The sequence below is a fragment of the Malaya genurostris genome, chromosome 3, assembly GCF_030247185.1.
Source record: "Malaya genurostris strain Urasoe2022 chromosome 3, Malgen_1.1, whole genome shotgun sequence".
Classification (NCBI taxonomy): Eukaryota; Metazoa; Arthropoda; class Insecta; order Diptera; family Culicidae; genus Malaya; species Malaya genurostris.
Window position 1 is genome coordinate 201,756,100 of NC_080572.1, and position 20,198 is coordinate 201,776,297.

At 36.2% G+C, this 20,198-nt stretch overlaps 2 protein-coding genes and 1 long non-coding RNA gene across 4 annotated transcripts in view; 1 reads left to right on the forward strand and 2 right to left on the reverse strand.

Annotated features, from left to right (window-relative positions):
- Positions 1 to 13,037, reverse strand: part of LOC131435155 (uncharacterized) — a 33,207-nt gene extending 20,170 nt beyond the window's left edge. Inside the window, exons 1-2 of the mRNA XM_058602748.1 lie at positions 12,831 to 13,037; positions 12,619 to 12,664 (exon numbers count right to left, since the gene is read on the reverse strand). The gene's annotated coding sequence lies outside the window, so the exon portion shown is untranslated. The remainder of the gene's footprint in view (positions 1 to 12,618; positions 12,665 to 12,830) is intronic.
- LOC131435154 (WD repeat, SAM and U-box domain-containing protein 1-like) overlaps positions 1 to 19,712 on the forward strand; it is a 61,029-nt gene extending 41,317 nt beyond the window's left edge. The window contains exon 8 of one of the 2 annotated variants that reach the window (XM_058602747.1): positions 19,424 to 19,712. In XM_058602747.1, the coding sequence (XP_058458730.1) occupies positions 19,424 to 19,431 (8 nt within the window). In that variant the 3' untranslated portion in view covers positions 19,432 to 19,712. Of the gene's footprint in view, positions 1 to 11,902; positions 12,595 to 19,423 lie in introns of those variants that run through there. The other variant, XM_058602746.1, reaches the window with a different exon arrangement.
- LOC131435156 (uncharacterized) lies at positions 17,871 to 19,100 on the reverse strand. The gene is made up of 3 exons (XR_009230464.1): positions 19,004 to 19,100; positions 18,200 to 18,935; positions 17,871 to 18,140 (listed from the first exon to the last, which is right to left on the reverse strand). It is a non-coding gene; the product is annotated as an uncharacterized LOC131435156 (long non-coding RNA).
- Positions 19,713 to 20,198: the final 486 nt, after the last annotated feature.

Consider the following 20,198-nt stretch of genomic DNA (forward strand, 5'->3'; position numbering starts at 1 on the left):
ATACAGCAACCGAACACATTATGTTGTCGAAGTGTCAAAACTGTTCCGCATCATTACGGCCAAACACGCTTTCGAAGTGCGTTTGCGTTTTTGGTTCGGAGTCAGCATGCGCAACACCCAGAGGATGGGCCATTTTTCTCGTCCAATTTGTAGCGTGTGCACTAATCATTGTGACATCGGCTAGCTCGAGCCTCTTCCCATTCCAACACAATTTCATGTATTTTCTGACATTATCTTGTGTAAACGCATTGAATGGCCAGCCACAGCGGATTTATTCGACAGTGGGGTTTCGGTCACCACTAAATTCTCGAAAGAAATATCTTACGGCGTAATTACTAATTTTATAATTTTTATCCAATTTTTCTATGGATTCTTTCGTCGTCCTGTAAAACATAAGGTTGTACGAGAGAACGAAAATCGATAATTTTTCTTATTCAACATGATGTCAACTTACCTTACCTTACCTAACATCTATAGGCCTGGGGTGTCCTTTGCTGTATCAAGCATACGTCTCCACATAACTCGGTCCATGGCTGCTCGTCGCCAGCCACTCAAGGCACGGATGCTTCTGAGATCACCCTCCACTTGATCGATCCACCTTGCTCGCTGCGCTCCTCTTCTTCTTGTACCAGTCGGATTAGATTCAAGAACCATTTCCAGCCCATCGTAGACGTCCGATTTTAGCTGTCCGTACGATAGGTGGTTCAACATGATGTCAAACACGTTTCAAATTAATGAATAATAGTAAACAAAAGTGAACAGACTCACATATGGAGAGCACAACTATAAAAATAAAAATTTGAAAAAAAATTTAAAAAAAATGGTAAAATTTGAAGAAAATGCCTTTCGGAGTAACATTTTACCCCCTTTTCCTCTATTTTTGTCTGACAACTTGTGCAGATAGTGAAGCTATACACGCTCTTTGAACATGGTTTGAGTTGCGATCACTCAAATTCATAAACTGGACAGTATGTCAAAATTTGAATATGGATTTCAGTAAAATTTGCCCAGGCTATAAGTTCTCTCGCATTTATTCATACAATAGAGCAAGCGTTGAGTTTTCAAAAAAAAAATACTTCTAGCAGTTTAGTGCGTTTTCTTTATCGGAATATTCTTATCGAATTTAAGGATGCAAGAATACGTCGTTTTTCATTGCCGTTTCTAGATCTGGTTTTTGAAACCATAAATCATCAATCATAGATGTTTTCAATAGAATTTTTGTGGTTTCGATTATGCTAAGTGAGAACACTAATCAAATAAACATAGATTTTCAATTGTACGGAGACACTAACAGCGCTTCTAGTGAGAAACGGGTGTACTTTTTTCCATTAGCTACTGTGGTTATGTTAATCTTAGGAGCATTTACGCACCCATTCTACACCAGAAGGCGCTTTTGGTGTCACGGGTTGCTAAACTACAGTACTATTACACTGGGGAATCAAGGTTTATTTTATTTATGGTGAGAAGTACAACATAAGAATATTAACATCGTTCAATTTCGACTCCAACCCGGTCAAAAGGAAACGGGTTTGAATCGCTACACAGATAAAAATATTTTGTGAATTTACATTTATTTTCATACACATATTTGGAGCAGGTAATTGAATGTGAAGTTACATTACAAAACTAAGCGATTTGTAAATTTGTAGCCTTGTTCAATGAAAAAGTAAATGTTCAATGTAATTTTACATCAATATTGGTTTTAAATCAGATTTTCGTTTCAACTGAGGTCTGTTTAATAGTACTATTGGTTTACATGTCGTGTAAGTTTCATCTTTTCTTTCTGTGTATTCTAGGCATTCCATTTAAAAGAAAGAAGAATGACTTTATATATAAAGAAAAGAAAAGTTTTGGTATTACATTCCTGTAGTGGAATTTGACCTTCTGTGTCAACAGACTTCGCAGCCGATTCAATGTGTACAGAACCATTGCATGGCTGGTGCTACGATCCTACTGACACTACGAATTCTTCCAGGTCGGGGCTCGAACATACGACAACTGGTTTGTTAGACCAGTGCCCTATGCATAGAACCGCCAACCCGGGACAATTTTATATATAAACATTTACGAATAAGAATGTCTTTATTTTGAGTGCAAGGAATTCAAGTTTTGAATTAAACTCACTCAAATATTGAAAAAAAAATTATATTTTGTCATTTAGGGGTTAGCCAAATTTTGTGCTAGGGCACATAACCGTTTTCATTATTTTTACGTTTCGTCTTTGACTCATCAGTGCAGAGCAGTTCAAATTGAACTGCTTAGTGCTAAACTCGGCAGTTCAATTTGAACCGCTAAGCAGACGTAAAGTTTCTGCTACTTACAGAACACTTTTTGTTTTGCAACGAAGTACAATGTCTTTTCTGACGTGCCGAACGAAAACGTGTTTTCGACTATTTCTGGCCGATGCAGGTATGGTCATTTAGGGGTTAGCCAAATTTTGTGCTAGGGCACATAACCGTTTTCATTATTTTTACGTTTCGTCTTTGACTCATCAGTGCAGAGCAGTTCAAATTGAACTGCTTAGTGCTAAACTCGGTTGATATTATATTTTGAGTAAAAAATACTCAAGTTTTGAAAGCTTCGTCTCTTAACTCAAAAATGAATAGATAGATGCTAACTCAAGCTTAGAGTTGGTGCACTTTTTATAAATATGAGTGGTGTGTCACTCAATTTTGAGTTATGTTGAATGAGGGTGTAGCTTTCCGTAGTGATCCTATAACCAGAAATCAGCGGAGACAGTTACTGATATTCTGTATTTCGATCGAATCGGATTTTTTCGAACGAATGTAAAAATTTACACTCTGTAATTCGATCGAGTGATGCTTTTGTAAGGAAAACTCGAACTCGATCGAGCTACAGAATGCAAAATTTCATATTCGATCGAAACAATACGATTCGAACGAAATACAGAACCGGGGTGATTGTTATGATCCCAATTGAACTGTCGAAAGCGGTTCCAATCTGCATGTTTACATTTGCCTTATTGCTAGAAGTTGTTCACCATCAGTGCATAGCGATCCGAAATGGGAAATTAGCGAGACAAAAATATTTTCACTACTAAACAATATATTTTTGTTGCTGGTGTCTTCAAAAAAGTTGTTTGTGATCAATTTTTCATTCAAAGATAAATATCAAGAACAAATTTTATTTGTCAATGCAAAATCATGTTTTAATATGCAGTAGGAGCTAAGTTCTTATTCAGTGAATGGTTTTGTAGGAATATTGATTTTTTAAACGGCGCAGATCTGTATGCAATTTTTTTAAATGTTTGCAGTTCGGAGTTTCAATGTTACTCGAAAACTATCAATTACAACAATTAAAAGACGGCTCCGCCTTCCTTTTAGAAGTTACTATAGGCAAATTTATTTTTTTTTTTCATAAATACGTTTATTTCTTAAGGCAGTTTACATAAGTTTTTCTTCGCCGTAGCATCACTTTTACATAATATTCTTATCCTAATTTAATTCTAACATAGTCACAACGTTTTGAATTTATTAAAACATATTCTCTTATAGCTTAAATATCATCTTAGGTAACTCGTCATTAATTATGAAATCTACTCGGAAATATTATTAGAACCAAACGATTACCTTCTATAAATTATAAAATAAGCTGTTTTTTTTGACATTTTGTTGATAATTTCATAAACTGTTTCGAGTTTGTTTGTATCATTACATAATTTTTATTCTAATTTAGCTATTGGTTGAACTCATGGACGCAGCTGGGATCAGAACTTCAAAGGGGCCTTTATTAAATTGAAACTCCAATTTTCTTTATGAAATGATAAATAAGTTTCATGTATGAAAGGTCACGACAAGCAAGAATGTCTCGAACTGGGATATTGGATAGTCTACCTTGGGTACGCAAAGAATTTATTAGTTGAGATCTGACATCACGATACTCCACGCATGTCCAAACGACATGATCAATATCCCGATAACCTTCTCCGCAAGCACAATGATTAGTCTCGGAGAGCCCAATTCGAAGGAGATGTGCATCTAACGTGTAGTGATTGGACATGAGTCTGGACATCACACGAATGAAATCCCTACTCACATCCAGTCCCCTGAACCATGCCTTTGTCGATATATTCGGAATAATTGAGTGCATCCACCGACCCAGATCATCTCTATCCCAAGAAGCTTGCCAGCTGGCAAGTGTTCTTTGGCGAGACGAGCTATAGAATTCGTTGAAAGCAATCGGTCGCTCATAAATTTCACCCTCAATAGCACCACGTTTGGCTAAAATATCGGCTCTTTCATTGCCAGGAATGGAGCAATGAGCCGGGACCCAGACTATAGTGATTAGATAATTATTGTTCAATATGTCGTTCAGGCACTGTTTTATTTTGCCCAGGAAAAACGGTTCAGTCTTGCCAGTCATGTTTGAGCGAATGGCTTCAATTGCACTCAGACTATCTGTGAAGAGGAAATAATGGTTTGGAGATAATGTGACGATTACACTCAAACTATAATGAACTGCTGCTAGCTCTGCTATATAAACAGATGCAGGTTCTTGAAGCCTAAATGAGGCCGAAACATTATTGTTGAACATACCAAACCCTGTCACTTCTTCAATTCGCGAACCGTCCGTGTAAAACATTTTCTCAGAGTCAATATGCCTGAACTTACTTGAAAATATTTTTGGGATTTCCGTCGAGCGTAGGTGATCCGGGATTCCACGCACTTCGCGCTGCATGGATGTGTCGAAAAATAAAGTTGAGTCAGGGACATTTAGGAGGCTGACATGGATAGGAATATATCTTGAAGGGTTGATTTCCTGTGACATATGGTTAAAATATACTGTCATGAATTTTGTTTGAGATCGAAGCTCGACTAGTCGTTCGAAATTATTAATTACCATGGGATTCAGCACCTCACATCTTATTAGCAGGCGTGATGAAAGCTCCCAAAATCGATCTTTTAATGGAAGAACTCCCGCCAGAACTTCAAGACTCATTGTATGTGTTGAATGCATGCAGCCTAAGGCAATTCGCAAACAACGGTACTGAATTCGCTCAAGTTTGATAATATGAGAGTTTGCAGCGGAACGAAAACAAACGCATCCATATTCCATCACTGAAAGTATCGTTGTTTGATACAATTTTATTAGATCTTGCGGATGAGCACCCCACCAAGATCCTGTTATTGTTCGAAGAAAATTTACTCTTTGTTGGCATTTCGTTATCAGATACCTAATGTGTCCTCCCCACTTGCATTTGGAATCGAACCACACCCCGAGGTATTTAAAAGTTAAAACCTGTTGGATCATTCTTCCCATCATATGGAGCTGAAGCTGCGCGGGATCATGCTTTCTTGAAAAGACGACTAACTCTGTTTTCTCCGCAGAGAATTCGATACCAAGATGAACAGCCCAAACGGACAAGTTATCTAAGGTATCTTGCAATGGTTTATGCAGATCAATAGCTTTGGGTCCAGTAACTGAAACCACGCCATCATCTGCCAATTGTCTTAGTGTACATGGGGTTACAAGACAGCTGTCAATGTCATTCACGTAAAAATTATAAAGGAGCGGACTGAGGCATGAGCCTTGCGGTAGACCCATGTAGCTAATTCTGAATGTTGTCAAATCGCCATATGAAAAATGCATGCGTTTCTCTGACAAAAGGTTGTGCAAATAATTATTTATAACCGCTGGGAGTCCATGTTGGTGGAGCTTGTCTGAAAGAACATCAATGGAAACTGAATCAAATGCTCCTTTAATGTCTAAAAATACAGATGCCATTTGTTGCTTTTGAGCGAAGGCAATTTGGATGTCAGACGAAAGTAATGCAAGGCAATCATTCGTCCCTTTATTTCTACGGAAGCCAAACTGAGTATCTGACAACAAACCGTTCGTCTCGACCCAAGTGTCGAGACGTCGTAGAATAATTTTTTCGAACAATTTTCTGATGCAGGACAACTTCGCAATGGGTCTATATGAGTTGTGATTGGAAGCTGGTTTCCCCGGCTTTTGAATGGCGATAACTTTCACTTGTCTCCAGTCAGGTGGAACAATATTTTGCTCAAGAAACTTGTTGAACAATTCCAACAAACGTCTTTTTGCGAGGTCGGGCAGATTCTTCACCAAGTTGAATTTAATTCTGTCCAACCCAGGAGCGTTATTGTTACAAGACAAGAGTGCTATAGAAAATTCCATCATTGAAAATGGGTTATTAATAAAACCATTATTTGGAGGAGATTCTCTTATAATGCTCTGCGTAGGAACAGAATCTGGGCAAACTTTCCTAGTAAAGTCAAATATCCATCGGTTCGAGTATTCATCACTCTCATTGCCCACGTTACGATTCCTCATTCGTCTGGCCGTGTTCCAAAGAGTGCTCATTGAGGTTTCTCTTGACAAACCTTCGACAAAATGTCTCCAATAGCTACATTTTTTGGCTCGAAGTATGCTCTTGTACTTGGTTTCTAAAGCCATAAGTTTTTCAAAATTCTGAGGAGTTCCTCCTCCCCGTTTTAGAAACGTCTTGCAAGCATTTTGTTTTGCGAGTTTAGCCTCTGAGCACTCTTTGTCCCACCAGGGGTTGGGAGGCCTTCTGTTAGTCGTTGGCCCAGGAAAGCGTTTAGTTTGGGAATGTTCTGCTGCCTCCAGAATCGAACAAATGAGGAAGTCATATTCTTCAAGTGGAGGGAGCTCTTCCATTGAATTCAAAATACTAGAGATACTACTTTGGTATTTAATCCAGTCGATATTTTTTGTCAAATCATATGGAATACTAGCTGAAGTAGCAATGCAATTGCTATTGCTAATTGAGATGATGATTGGTAAATGATCGCTACCGTGTAAATCAGGCAATATTTTCCAGGTGCAATCTAGTCGAATTGATGTTGAGCAAAGAGATAGATCTAATGCACTTGGGCGTGCAGGAGGTCTTGGGATCCGTGTCATGCTACCCATATTTAATACCGTCGTGCTAAAATTGTCACAAATGTTTTGTATTAAAGATGATCTGCTATCATTGTAAACGGAACCCCACATCATTCCGTGCGAATTTAAATCCCCCAGAATCAATCGTGGAGCAGGAAGGGCTTCAACCATTTCATTAAGCTGTCGCTGTCCAACTTGTGCTTTTGGAGGAATATAAACCGAAGCTATGCAAATATCTTTGCCTTTAATGTTTATTTGGCAAGCAATAACTTCTATACTAGAAGTTGAAGGGATGTTTAATCTATAAAAGGAATAGCATTTCTTAATTCCCAAAAGCACTCCACCATACGGAGAGTCTCTATCGAGACGTATAATGTTAAAATCATTAAAATTTAAAGCTATGTTTGAAGTAAGCCATGTTTCGCATAAAGCAAATACATCACATTTTTGGCTATGCAATAAAATTTTAAATGAATCAAGTTTTGGCATGATACTTCGACAATTCCACTGCAGGACAGTGATTGTATCATTTGCGGCAGGTGATAAATTATCCATCAAAAGATACAAAACCTGAGACAATTGGCCATTGAGCTGATAACTGCTTCAAAAAATTTCTAGCTATTGGAAGGAATGCCATTATGAGGGTCTTTAAGGGGTAGGCAAATTTATTGGTCTTAGCTAGTTCTTCGACTTTTATACTTAATCTTGATAAAAATTACTTCTATGAGAAGAATCACTATCAACAAATTCATAGTTCTTGCTCTGTAATGTCATATTCTAGTGTTTAAATGGCATTTTTCTTTCAGAAACTTGAAGTTTTGTAAATGCTTTCAAATTGTTTTAGCTGAGAAATTGAATCAAATTTTCCATAACCAAAAAGGACAATTTTGGGTCTAGCTTAACATCTGAAAAGGGACTAGGCAAAAAATTCTTAAAAATTCACAAAAACATATATCTCGATTATAGTTGGTCAAATTGGTTTGGTGTCTTCAGAAATGTTTCAAGTCGATTTTGGAAAAAAGCACTCTATAAATAATAATTCTATTTTCATTCTATTTCTAAAACTCGATTTTCTGGACCGGTTTTCACAAACTTAGAGTCAAATAAAAGGCCTTGTAGTCCCATAGCATGCTATTAGATTTCATCTGGATCCGACTTCCGGTTCAAGAGTTACGAACTAAAAATGTGTACTTTCTCAGAGACCGCTCATCTAATTTTCACAAACTTAGGTTCAAGTGAAAGGTCTCATATAACTCTACCTAATTTCATCCGGATACAACTTCCGGTCCTGAAATTACGGGCATACCATCAAGATTGGTATCAACGTTATTCCGATAAGCTGGTCTGGTTAGTTGATGACGAAACTCATTTACGGATTGATAAGTATGATCAGCCTAAAAATTCCCCGAATGAGTCACGGTGATGTTTTCGAAATTTGCTTGAGAGGCACGAAAAAAGCCCTGTCTATCAGTATTCTTTTGTCGTGAATACGACTTACTTTACTATGGGGTGCCTTTTCAAAATTAGCCACATGGAAGAATGGGCAGAACTTAATCGTGAATATCTTGACTTGTATTAACGGCAGCAACATAATTCTTTCACCATTTCATCAAAAATATGATCAGGAATTTAGAATAATATTTTGAACAGTGTGAGATAACCACAAACAACTCAAAAATTAAGTTTTCTAAAATTTTGAAAACAACGCGGAAAACTCTACTTTTGCTTGACTTTTTCGCGCAAGGACGACGATTTTGAGGTAGTCAGGCACATATCTTCATGCGTATAGGTAAAAGGGGAATCGTGGCGAAAATCGATCATTTCTTCTTGTATGTTGGATGGAAGCAGACGTCGTGAGAATGATTTATTATTTGCTTTCGGTCGTGTGCACCGCACCTTCTGCGTGGTTATTAAAACCTCAAACGCTCAGGTCGCAGTTCTCATTTGCTTTCCGGTCGTGGAGGGAGCGATGTCATCAACCAGCAGCGACGAAGAGTCAAGTTTCAGAGCTTAGTTCCGGAATATGGGTTTAGAATTCAGAGCCTGCGTGCTGAACTGGATTCTGGAAAAAGATTCCGAAACTGATTTCGGTTTCGAAATTGTAGTCTACTAAAATCCAACTGAATTCTGAGTCTGTTCTAAGTTCTGAATCTAGTTCTTGAGCTCAGGTCCAGTTCCTAATTCCAGAATTCTTCAAATCGGTTCTTTTGTCCTGAATACGATTTACTTTACTATGGGGCGTCTTTTCAAAATTTACCCTGTACAAGAATGGACAGAACTTTACCACGAATATCTTTTGATGTACTTAATCCAACATATTTTCTTACAAGCTATAGGAAATATGAACAGGAATTCGTGATTAAATTTTCAACAGCGTGAAAACACCCTAAAAATAATTGAATAAGAAAGTTTTCTAAAACTTGCAAATAATGAGAAAAATTCATCACGCTTGCTTGCTTTTTTCGCATCCAGACGACGGTTTTGAGGTAGTCAGGCACATATCAGAATCTACTGAACAAATAGAAAAGGTAATCTTTGAATGAAAACTGGCAATGAAAGTAGACCTTTTGCGTGGTGTAAAGCCTCAAAAGCTCATGTCACAGAGCCAGTTTCAGGATAATTTTATTAGCTTTGTGCAATTTTCGCAGTGTAAAATTCGCAACAGTTTTCAATATCTTAGAGAATTACACAATTTAGCCCTTCTGAATGCCAGAAATTTATCTCGTACGGTATTTTGATAACTTTTCTCACTGAAATATTTAAATTCGAAACGAAATAATTGACATCAAAATTCTGTATGTTTCTGTTTAGAACAATAATTGTATACCTAAAGAATTAAGCGAAATTTTTTTCACTATACTGTATACGGCCCATTTTTCAACCACTTGTAGTTTGTAGTAGAACTTTCTACTGATTTGCTATATAAAATGCATAGCACCGACTTAGAAGCCATTAATGAAAGATTCCTTTCAGAACCATTATATTATCATAAAGAATTATACTGTTTAGGAGTATGGTGTCAAATTCTAGTAGTGAAAAAGAGAAAAGCTTGCACAATTCACACAATCGATCAACTAATTGATATTCGAAAGTATAAAGAAAGAGTGACAGTTTTATTCGTATTCACGACATCCAGTTATGTCTCTGACATTACACACGTGTACTTTTTTGGGAGTCCTTATGGAAACTGCTTAAAGCCTAAAAATTCGATTATTGAATGGAAACTGGAAGTTGGGTGTAAACAAATATATTATATATCAATATGGATCACTTTAACGAATTCAATACAAATAGAAAAAGACATCACAATAACACCATCTCGTGACGAAAAAGGCTATTAGTTCAGTCATGTTTAATAGTATGCGTTTAGCGTGCACCTAGAAGTGAAATGTCAAAAATACTTGAGCATGATGCCCACATAGAGGTGTGAACATTTTCATATTTAAATGTGTTTTTTTTCTGACGAAAGTAAATATCGCCTATAAATAATGTAGAATTATGCTCTTTTAGACCTATCGTCTTCACTTTCAAGAGTTATAAAATAGTATTTAACTTTGCTCATGAATGTTATGAATAGTGCTGAAAAGACGAAACCTATAGGCTGTGAAGGCAATGTTCGGCAGATCACTTCTGATATATAGAACAAAATTAAAATGAAATGAACGGTGTATCACAAGTTACTTCAATTGTGATATTTTTTTCATTGCGTTCATGACATTCAATCTTTTCTCTCAGGGAAAGTTAGAATGTAAAAGAAAATAATCATTTCTATAAATTGTCTATAATCAAAAGTGTATGTACAAAGCGATCTGCCCCTTGCTGTGCACTGTTTTGCGAATAGTTTAAACTTTTAGTCAAATTTTGAAATTTCGATATTAATTTTCTGAAAAGTAATTGAATTTCATTCAACAGACAAACCATTCCAAAATTCGACAAATAGAAAGTTTGTTTAGGACTGAAAAAATGTTAATTAATAGTATGATAAGTGCAATGCAGTAAGCAAAAGTACAAGTTATACTTATTACTTTTACTTCTATTGATAGCTCTCTTTGAGACGAATTACGGTTTATTCATATACTAAATAGTTTTTTTTTTTGAAGCATTTATTTATTTATTAAACAATCTAATATTGTATATTCCTATCACCGTAACCGTATTCTTTCAAATCAAGAAATTATAGTACATAATTCGGAAATGTTGGTTAAATTCTGGAACTAACATTAAGATTAATTTGTTTAGTTCTGCGTGCACATTCCACACATATTTGTATAAATAGGGATTTTTATAAAAACAAAATGTTTTCATCCGAATTAGTATCAGATTGCGATTCTAAACCGTATTTACAGCTTATTTTTTCGTGCAGTGTATATCGAGATATTTGGAGTGTACTGATTTGGAAAACTGTCATATGTGCATTAAAAAATTTGTAGTGTAGTAGTAACCTTTTTTGCCACCGCACTTTATGCCCCGTTTACACTTCTGCTGCTTTGGATCATTGGACCACAGTTGAACGTTTTTTCCCAAGAGGGCAGCACACTGACACCAGCATGCTGGCAGCCAGCAGAAGTGTAAACGGGGCATTACTGTGATGTCCCTCGTGAATCGCAGGAGTGATCCATATTGATATATAGTATATTTGGTGTAAAGTATTCAATATTAGGTAATTTTCCAGTTCCATGCACATTCGTTCAAAATAAATGGTTCGTCATATTGAAAACGAGTGCAAAGTTTCATCCCGATCGGAGTATAAGAACTTTTGCTACTCATCGCTGGAGCTGCTCATTGGTGAATAACATTCGATGATTTCAAACATTCAATGTTATTTGAAGCAACATTTCATAATGTTTCGTTCATTTTCATCATCTTTGTCAATTAGGACAAAGATGTGATAATTTATCATGGACTGCCATTGTACCGGAGTGATTGATTGGTTTTAGTTAGAACAACAAAAAAAGAAACGCGAATAACGCTCTCATCATGTGTTTGTTGTTTTTTTACTTGTCTTTTTCATTAGATGGATTCACATACGAACGTACTGCCATTCAGGAATGGTTCAGTCGTGAAAAGATCATGTCCCCGATGACGAACGTGGAACTCACCACCAACGAGTTGGTGGAAAATGGAAAGCTGAAGCAGAAAATCGACGAATACATCAAATCACTTGATTTGGACGATTTTAAATAGGTTGATTTTTTTTGGGTGAAGTTCGCACGTAGTAAAATAAGGAAGAAAACATGTGATAATATTGTAACTATCAAGAGCACCTGACTACATTGTAGATGTTATTCAGATTAATGTCGTTAGTGGAAAGGTAGTTAATTTTTGCACTCATTTAGATGATCTTGTTTGCCCGAACAGCAGTACAAATCGGGCTTGCCTCGTATGCGGAAAACGCAAGAATCACCGGATAGAACCATAAAAATTTTAACTCTTTTTGTCTGTACTAGTATTGATAGCTATAGTAGGTAGCGTATGTTCACTGGGAAATGTGATAACAGAAGCAATGTGTGAAACCACGAGGGCCAACGGTGATGGTGATTGTGCAATGATAAATGATGACACTACACTGCTTATACTGCCATGCTGGATGAAATGAGTACAGATGGCAGCAGAACCAAATCAATCTAAAAGTGCCTAAACTTTCATATACTTTACTGTAGCGAACAAGAGAAACCATTTCTAATAAACATATTTTTATCTATATCATCTGTGCGGATTTAGCATACATACCGAATTCTTGCCCAATAACTTAGAACCACCAGAAAAGCTGTCAACGCTAGTGATATAACAGGTGATGACAGCAAATCACGTGAGCAGCAAAGAAAAAATACACGTTGAATATCGAATTGTACATAAAGAGAGCAATTCCATGACAGTGAATCATATCCCTACTGTCGACGGATAGCTCTCTTTATTTTCATATTCGAAAAGCACTGCCCTACCTTTGAATGCAACAGTTCCAACGACAGTGACCGGGGGAATTCATCGGGATGAATAGGGTTGTGCACCCAACCACATACGCTCGCGGCAGATCGTAAACTGGCGCACTTCGCCGGCGTGGTCGACTTTATCGCATGCGGTGAGACGTTTTCAATTTTATCATATTGTTATCACATGTTTATCGCACTGCTAGCTTCCTCCCTCTTCCGTTTCCCTTGCTTCCGAACAGACCAATTGGACCCATCGAGCTTATCTCTGCACCGAGCAATACCTGCGACACTCAAGCGCCCACTCTACAAAACGATTTCCGCTCTCCGCGGTGCGCTCCATCGTTGCGTTGCCCTCCCTTTGTTTCCGTCACCTATCCGCTAGTTAAACAAACTTTTCGCTTCGAGAAAGGGTTCAACAACGTGGTAGTTGTATTCTGTGTACTTAGTCTGGTAGAACAGGTACATCACCGTTTGTGGTTGAATATTTACCGAAACCTCTCGTTCGTTTGCCGGATCCGCAGGTTTTTCGTGTTTTTTTTTCGGCTGAATATTTCATACACATAGTCACACTCTACGCTGAATGATGGAAAGTTGCTTCCATAAACCACTAGCCCAAAACACTGGGACTGATCCATTGGTGATCATAGGGGGCCGTATTCTATTCAACTGATTGAGGGGAAATGTACAACTTGTGCGTTCCACGTTTTGGAACTGAATGAGCAGCTAGATTCGGTTAGAAGCGCTCTATAGAGGTGCTTCTGCTGCAGCCCCTCCCGGAAGCCACCAACCAACTCCATTGGTTCCTTCGAGATGTAAACCAAAACTCAGACATACTTGTGAAATGAACAAATATGTGATAATTGATAAGATATCCCCCATCGCCGAGCACAGTACCAGTAAAACGTATCTTTTTTATTCGAAAGCCCTGGCTTGAAGCGAGTTGTAGTAACTATGTGCCGGTCAGATTCTGACATCCGTAACGGTACACTTTGAAGAAGGATGAACCCATTTTAATGAATAAACAATGCAGAGCACGCGAGATGGTAAATTTCCACCATCAATGTTTTGTCACTGATGCTGACTAAATAATTCAGTAGTTGGGAATTCACGACGTCTAAGGATTTTCAGAGATTAGTTTGGGTTTATATGGGTCTCCATGAATACAATGAATCGTTTTTATGAAATTTTCGTAGTCAATCGAAACAGCAAGAATGATTGCGACAAGTTTGACAAACAGATATCGTTCAGTTTCAGCATTTTTTTTCCCAGTGTTAGCTTAACTCGTCTGTCTAATCAGGACACGTTTTATGAATAAGTATTTTATAAAAAAGTTTGTTCGCATGCCTTCGAGTTTGATAGCACTTACGTAATACACAGTAAAAAAAATTACAGGGTTGTGTACGAGACACGACCGATCATGATGACATCGAAAATGCAATTTTCAAACTCTCTCATCAACAGATTTATATTTGAAAAATAGGCGAATAATTGTGAAACACTATCTAGGATTCTAAAGCTAGGGTTTTAGGAAGTTAGAACCTTTATTTACTAATATATTATTTTCAAATACGTTTAGGAAGTTTTGCCTTTCTCATATAGAAAGGTTATGCAATCACTGTGAAAACCGACCTTTGAACCGAGGCCCGGAGGGCCGAGTGTTATACCTTATGATCAAAAAAGAATTGGAATTTTTATTTTAAAATTTCCGCGCTTGTCCAATCGGTAAACTTTTATTCTCTCAACGTTGGCAACACTTTTATACACATTCTGTCAAATTTTAACGCATATCGTACGGTTAGTTTTTGTTTGGCGTCTATACAAAGAAGTTGAAAAATTTTCGTGTGGCGATTTTTATAATGGAAATATGAAAATAAATATATATATATATATATATATATATATATATATATATATATATATATATATATATATATATATATATATATATATATATATATATATATATATATATATATATATATATATATATATATATATATATATATATATATATATATATATATATTGATTTCTGGTTTACAAAAATTTTCAATATTTAATGATGCATATACGGTATTGTTCAAATAAACTTACTTTGATCCATTGAATTATTCCATGCATTGGGTTATTTTTTCGCATATCCCCCAAAGTTTTGTCTCAAGGACGCTTTGAGCTCCGAGTTGGGTGTTTTCCCTTATAATCGCGAGTGCTCTGATAAAGACGCTTTTTATAAAGCGAAACATTCAAGCTATTTATTCAATATTTTTACTTGCAAGTGGTTCCACACTTCTTCGAAGATTATCCGTTTTTTCACTAGAGAATTTCATCAGAAAATAATCGCGCAATGCGAACCGAAAATGTTACGTGGCAATTAATGACAGCTGTTGTGCTGAATCTCGGCAACAGCTAGCGCATATTCCGAAATCTCGGCAAACGTCTCTGCTGATATCGGCATATCTGTTATTTACTAATAAATTCAGCAAGCAATTATGCCAAATTTCGGCAAAGTGAAGCATTTTACCGAAATATCAGTGAATGCATTTAACAAAGTTCAGAAACATGCGTATTGATTACTGAGCAATCAGCAAATTTAAGTGTTGCTGATCAGTTTCGGTATTTTATTATGCCGAGCTCAAGAAATGGTTTTAGGTGTACTGTACCAAATTTGATAACAATTCGTTCAGTAGTTCAGGAGTTATGCCGTTACAAGCATTACATCCCCTTTTAGAGACACCTACTACATCCACCTCACACGAATACCCGTATAAAGTTGCGCAAAAAGTATCTATGGTCATCAAAAAGTATCGATTCTCGTCAAATTGAATACATTTTTTCATGACTACTGTTAAGGGCACTTGCTACGCTCCCTCCCCCATAAAAATACCCTTACAACTATTTCTGAAGAGCAAAAAGCATCTGTGCCAAGTGCGATAGCAATCCGTTAAGTAGTTTCGAAGTTTTGCCATTCCAAACATTACACCCCCTTTTTAAAGACACTTGCTACATCCATCCATAATCATATCTAAGGTATACAAAATGTTTCTATGATCTTCAAAACGTATCGATTCTCGTCAAGTTATATGAATTTTTTCATAACCCCCAATATAATCATATCTAAAGTATGCAACATGTTTCTATGGTCTTAAAAAGTATCGATTCTCGTAAAATTAGACAAATTTTTTCATGACCCCCCTGTTAAAGACACTTACTACGCTCCCTTCCCTATTAAAATACCCTGATGACCTTCTCAGAAAAGCAAGAAGTATATGTGCCAAATTTGATGGCAATCCGCTCAGTAGTTTCGGAGTTATGCCATTACAAACATTACACTCCCCTTTTTAAAGGCACTTGCTACATCCACCCCCCCGTATAGTTATATCTAAGGTATGCAAAATGTTTCTATGGTCTTCAAAATGTATCGATTCTTGTCAAGTTATATGATTTTTTCCATGACCCCCCCCCCCTTGTTTATGAAACTTGCTACGCTCCCTTCCTTATAAAAATACTCCTTAAATTATCTCTGAAATGCAAGAAGTACCTATGCCAAGTTTGGTGGCAATCCGTTCAGTACTTCCGAAGTTATAGCGTTATAAACATCCAAACTTACATCCATTTTTATATACACTGAAGTCTTGTTTTATGCGAGTTTACGCACCGCATAAAAAAAACCGCATGAAAAAAACGTATAACTCTGAAAATTCGCATAAAAAAGTAGCATAAAAAGCCGCATAAAAAAAAACCTTAGTATTTATATATATATATATATATATATATATATATATATATATATATATATATATATATATATATATATATATATATATATATATATATATATATATATATATATATATATATATATATAAATGAAAGATTCGAGTTTCATTTTGGAGATTTTGATCATTATTTCTGGATCTTTCGGAGTAGGGAGCTGGAGGCCGACATAACTAATTTAGTCATCAAACAACATATTCTGCAAATTGAAAGGATTTGGAAAAATTTGTATGTATTTTTCATCGTCACTTCAAATGATTTGAATTGTTTATTACTCATCACCCTGTACTTCTGTAGTTGTATCCAAATGGAATTCAATGAATCTCTCTGGGACCATGAGACTTTTCATTTAAATCAAAGTTTAAGATTTAAGGTTGAAGGGTTTCCAAATTCAATCTTGATGGGGAAGCATACCGTGGCCCTTTTTTACAACATCACTTCTAAACATTCTGAAATCGAAAACCATATGTGAATAAAATAGCCTAAGGGACCATGTGACCATCCGTTTGAATCACAGATAATAGATAACCTACTACTACTAGGCATATTGATCGTTAAGCAGCAATTCTGCGCGTTGGGTAGCCCAGCAATAACTTAAGGACTCTTGCGTTTGATCTTGCACACAGTGGTAATTCATGAGTGCAAAATCGTACGAAATTATGATGTGTAATGAATTTTCACTTGTATCCTTTAAACAGGTTTTAAAAAATAAATTTGTATGAGCTTGGATGTGGGTTATCTGTAGTATAACACTACAGAATGGTCATGATACGAATTCAATCTAATAAATATTGTAAGTGCTCCTCAATCCTCACTGGATGGAAATGGAAGCCCCTCTCGCCCCAAAAAAAAGGGTGACAAGGAGATCCAATATACAAAATAGTTTAATTAAAAAATCACCTCAATCGACCACGTAAAGCTTGTACGCAAAACAACCTGAATAAAAAATATCTATTAAATACAAAATAAAATATTGTAATTTTCCTAATTCAAGTTTACATATTTTCACGATTGCAGTACAAACCCTAATCAATTTATTTGCTAATAGTTTTGGTAAGGATGTGTAAAATTTAAAATGTATCTGAATTGTTTCAAAATTGTTCATTCAATCAAAGTGAGGATTACTTCTTCAATAGGCGAAGTGTCTTTGAGAATACATCGGATAACCCTCGATGAAATGGAGTTCGATTTAGTTTATGAAGAAACAGATCAAATTTGTTTTGATATAATAAAGTTTTTATTATTACAAATGATAATCCCATGTAGATGTACAAATGTAATGTAAAAATAATTGAGCATAGAAACAATGAGGCTAATCTACTTTTGTTGGCTTCGATTCTTTTCCAAAATTTCATTCGCTTGTTCCAAAATGCTAACTCCGAGCTTCATTGCTTCAATCGTTGATAATTTTCGGAGAATGTCATCCAATTCACGATGCAACTCCATGAACATAAACTGAGAGGACCGAGAATCAGCCAGATTTAACGCGGAAGAAGCCAGAGTTATCAATGCTGCGTTTATGTCGGTTCCATCTCTGTTTAAAGGTTCCTGTGAAAGAGATAATAGTAATATAGTTCGATAGTATTCAAAAAATTCAATTCACTTACAACCAGTGGCAAATCTAACTTTTTAACCGATACAGGATCACATATAGCAGAGCTTGGACCAGCAGGATAACACAAGTCAGCATGTTCATTTGAGCGCACCGTAGCAGCGCCAACTTCCGAGATGTTTGATGAAACTCGATTTGAAACGGGGAAACTCCAATCTTCAGGAGTAACGCCAAGTGCATCTTCGAATGTATCGCCACTACATTCATTTGATTCTTCGGTTGTTGGTGCGATTATGGATTCGTTATTTGGATTTACTCCAACATCGACGTCAGCGGGAACTGCAGCAGGGACATCGGACAATGTTATTCTATTACCTATGAATTTTCAAAAAAGTATGATTAACTCATAGGATTTCTAATAATGACAAATTCTTACCCGAATGAGTAAAAATACTCAAATCACCCGACGATGAGAACAACGGTTTCATGTTCACGACGACAAATAGATAGCTAAGTAAAGATAAATAAAAATATGTAATAATGATATAAATTGGTAATGTCATATTAGAGCCCTGTGCAGCTGGTTGCTTTCGTATTGCTAGCATCTCTACAGAAGCGATTCCTTCTTTATCACGTGGATTACTTATGAGCACTTCATCAAATGCACTTGATACAAAGGGTACTTCTTCATCTACACCAGTTTCAGTCTCAACATCTGTGTATGACGTCGACTCCATCCATGTTACAAAAGTAAAGACATTGTCCTCTTCACCAGAACTCCTAAATGAACCCTGTAACGATATGATAATAATAGCGTTAACATTTTCATATCGGTTTTACTAAAGTTTTATGTGCCTACATCATAGTCAATAATCAATTCAAATTCAAACTTCTCTTCTAACGAATTTGTGTATCGTCTCATTCGCAGTTCTGCAACACTCCAACACTTCACGCTATCATAAAAATAAGAAATACATACAATAAATATTCATTTTAAAACGAAAATTATAATTTATATGATCATTCTATTTCGTAATCGTAGGAGTCCGGGACTTGGTAAAAAAATGACAAATCAATAAAAATAATACAGAGGAAAAATATAAAATTCTTTCATGATTTAACAACTAGATCCACATTCAAGATATGTTTGAAGGTTATGTATAAATCCGACCTAAAATTAAAACTTTCCTCCCGGAACCTTTTTGGACTGTTTTTCACCAAGCCAGATTTTTAATGTAGAAACGATAATATGGTTTACTCAATTAAGCTTCCATTTCAGATATTTAACCCGGTTGCACACTTTTTCGCATTGAAGCCTGATTTTTTAAACATATGAGAAGAAACATATCTGAATTCCCAAGATTTATGGCCACCCTAATTTGAGAGATCAATAGTTCAGTTTTAAGCGTAATTCAATCGTTCTCACAGACAGCTTGCACTGACACGAAACGGAACTAATCGAAGACGGATAACACTTTATATCACCGAAACGATACAAGTCGGATCGAACGTCAAAAAAAGGAATGATAATTGATTGAAGAGCTTTTACCGGACCATTTACTTCATTTCTCCTCATATACTTTTGAAAATTTATAATAAAATAAAAAATAAAATACTTAGGGTTCTAAAACAAAAGTTTTATTCAACTATTTCGATCAATCGCTTTAATTTACATAACAGCAGCTAATGAATCTTCAGCCTGTTTTCCAACACTTGCAACATCCTTAGCTGTGGACTTCTTCAGTTGATTCTGGTGTGTTCGACGTTCTAAAGATGCCCGGTGACATCTGACCAAAGGATCCGGTGATCATGGTTCCGGTTACTCCAGTCGTGGAAAATGCAAGCTTGATACTTCCCGAAAAACGGAATTGGACCATACGACTCTACTTGTCATCAAGTTCATCAGATCCAACGTTCAGCGAAAAATCATTAAACAAAAATCCATGTCCTGGGGAGTAACCGTAGTCTACCTCTTGCACCCGATACTTGGAACGAAATCACTTCTTTCTTCACTGCTGGATGTTTTATTCCTAAAAAAAAATCCCAAATTCCTA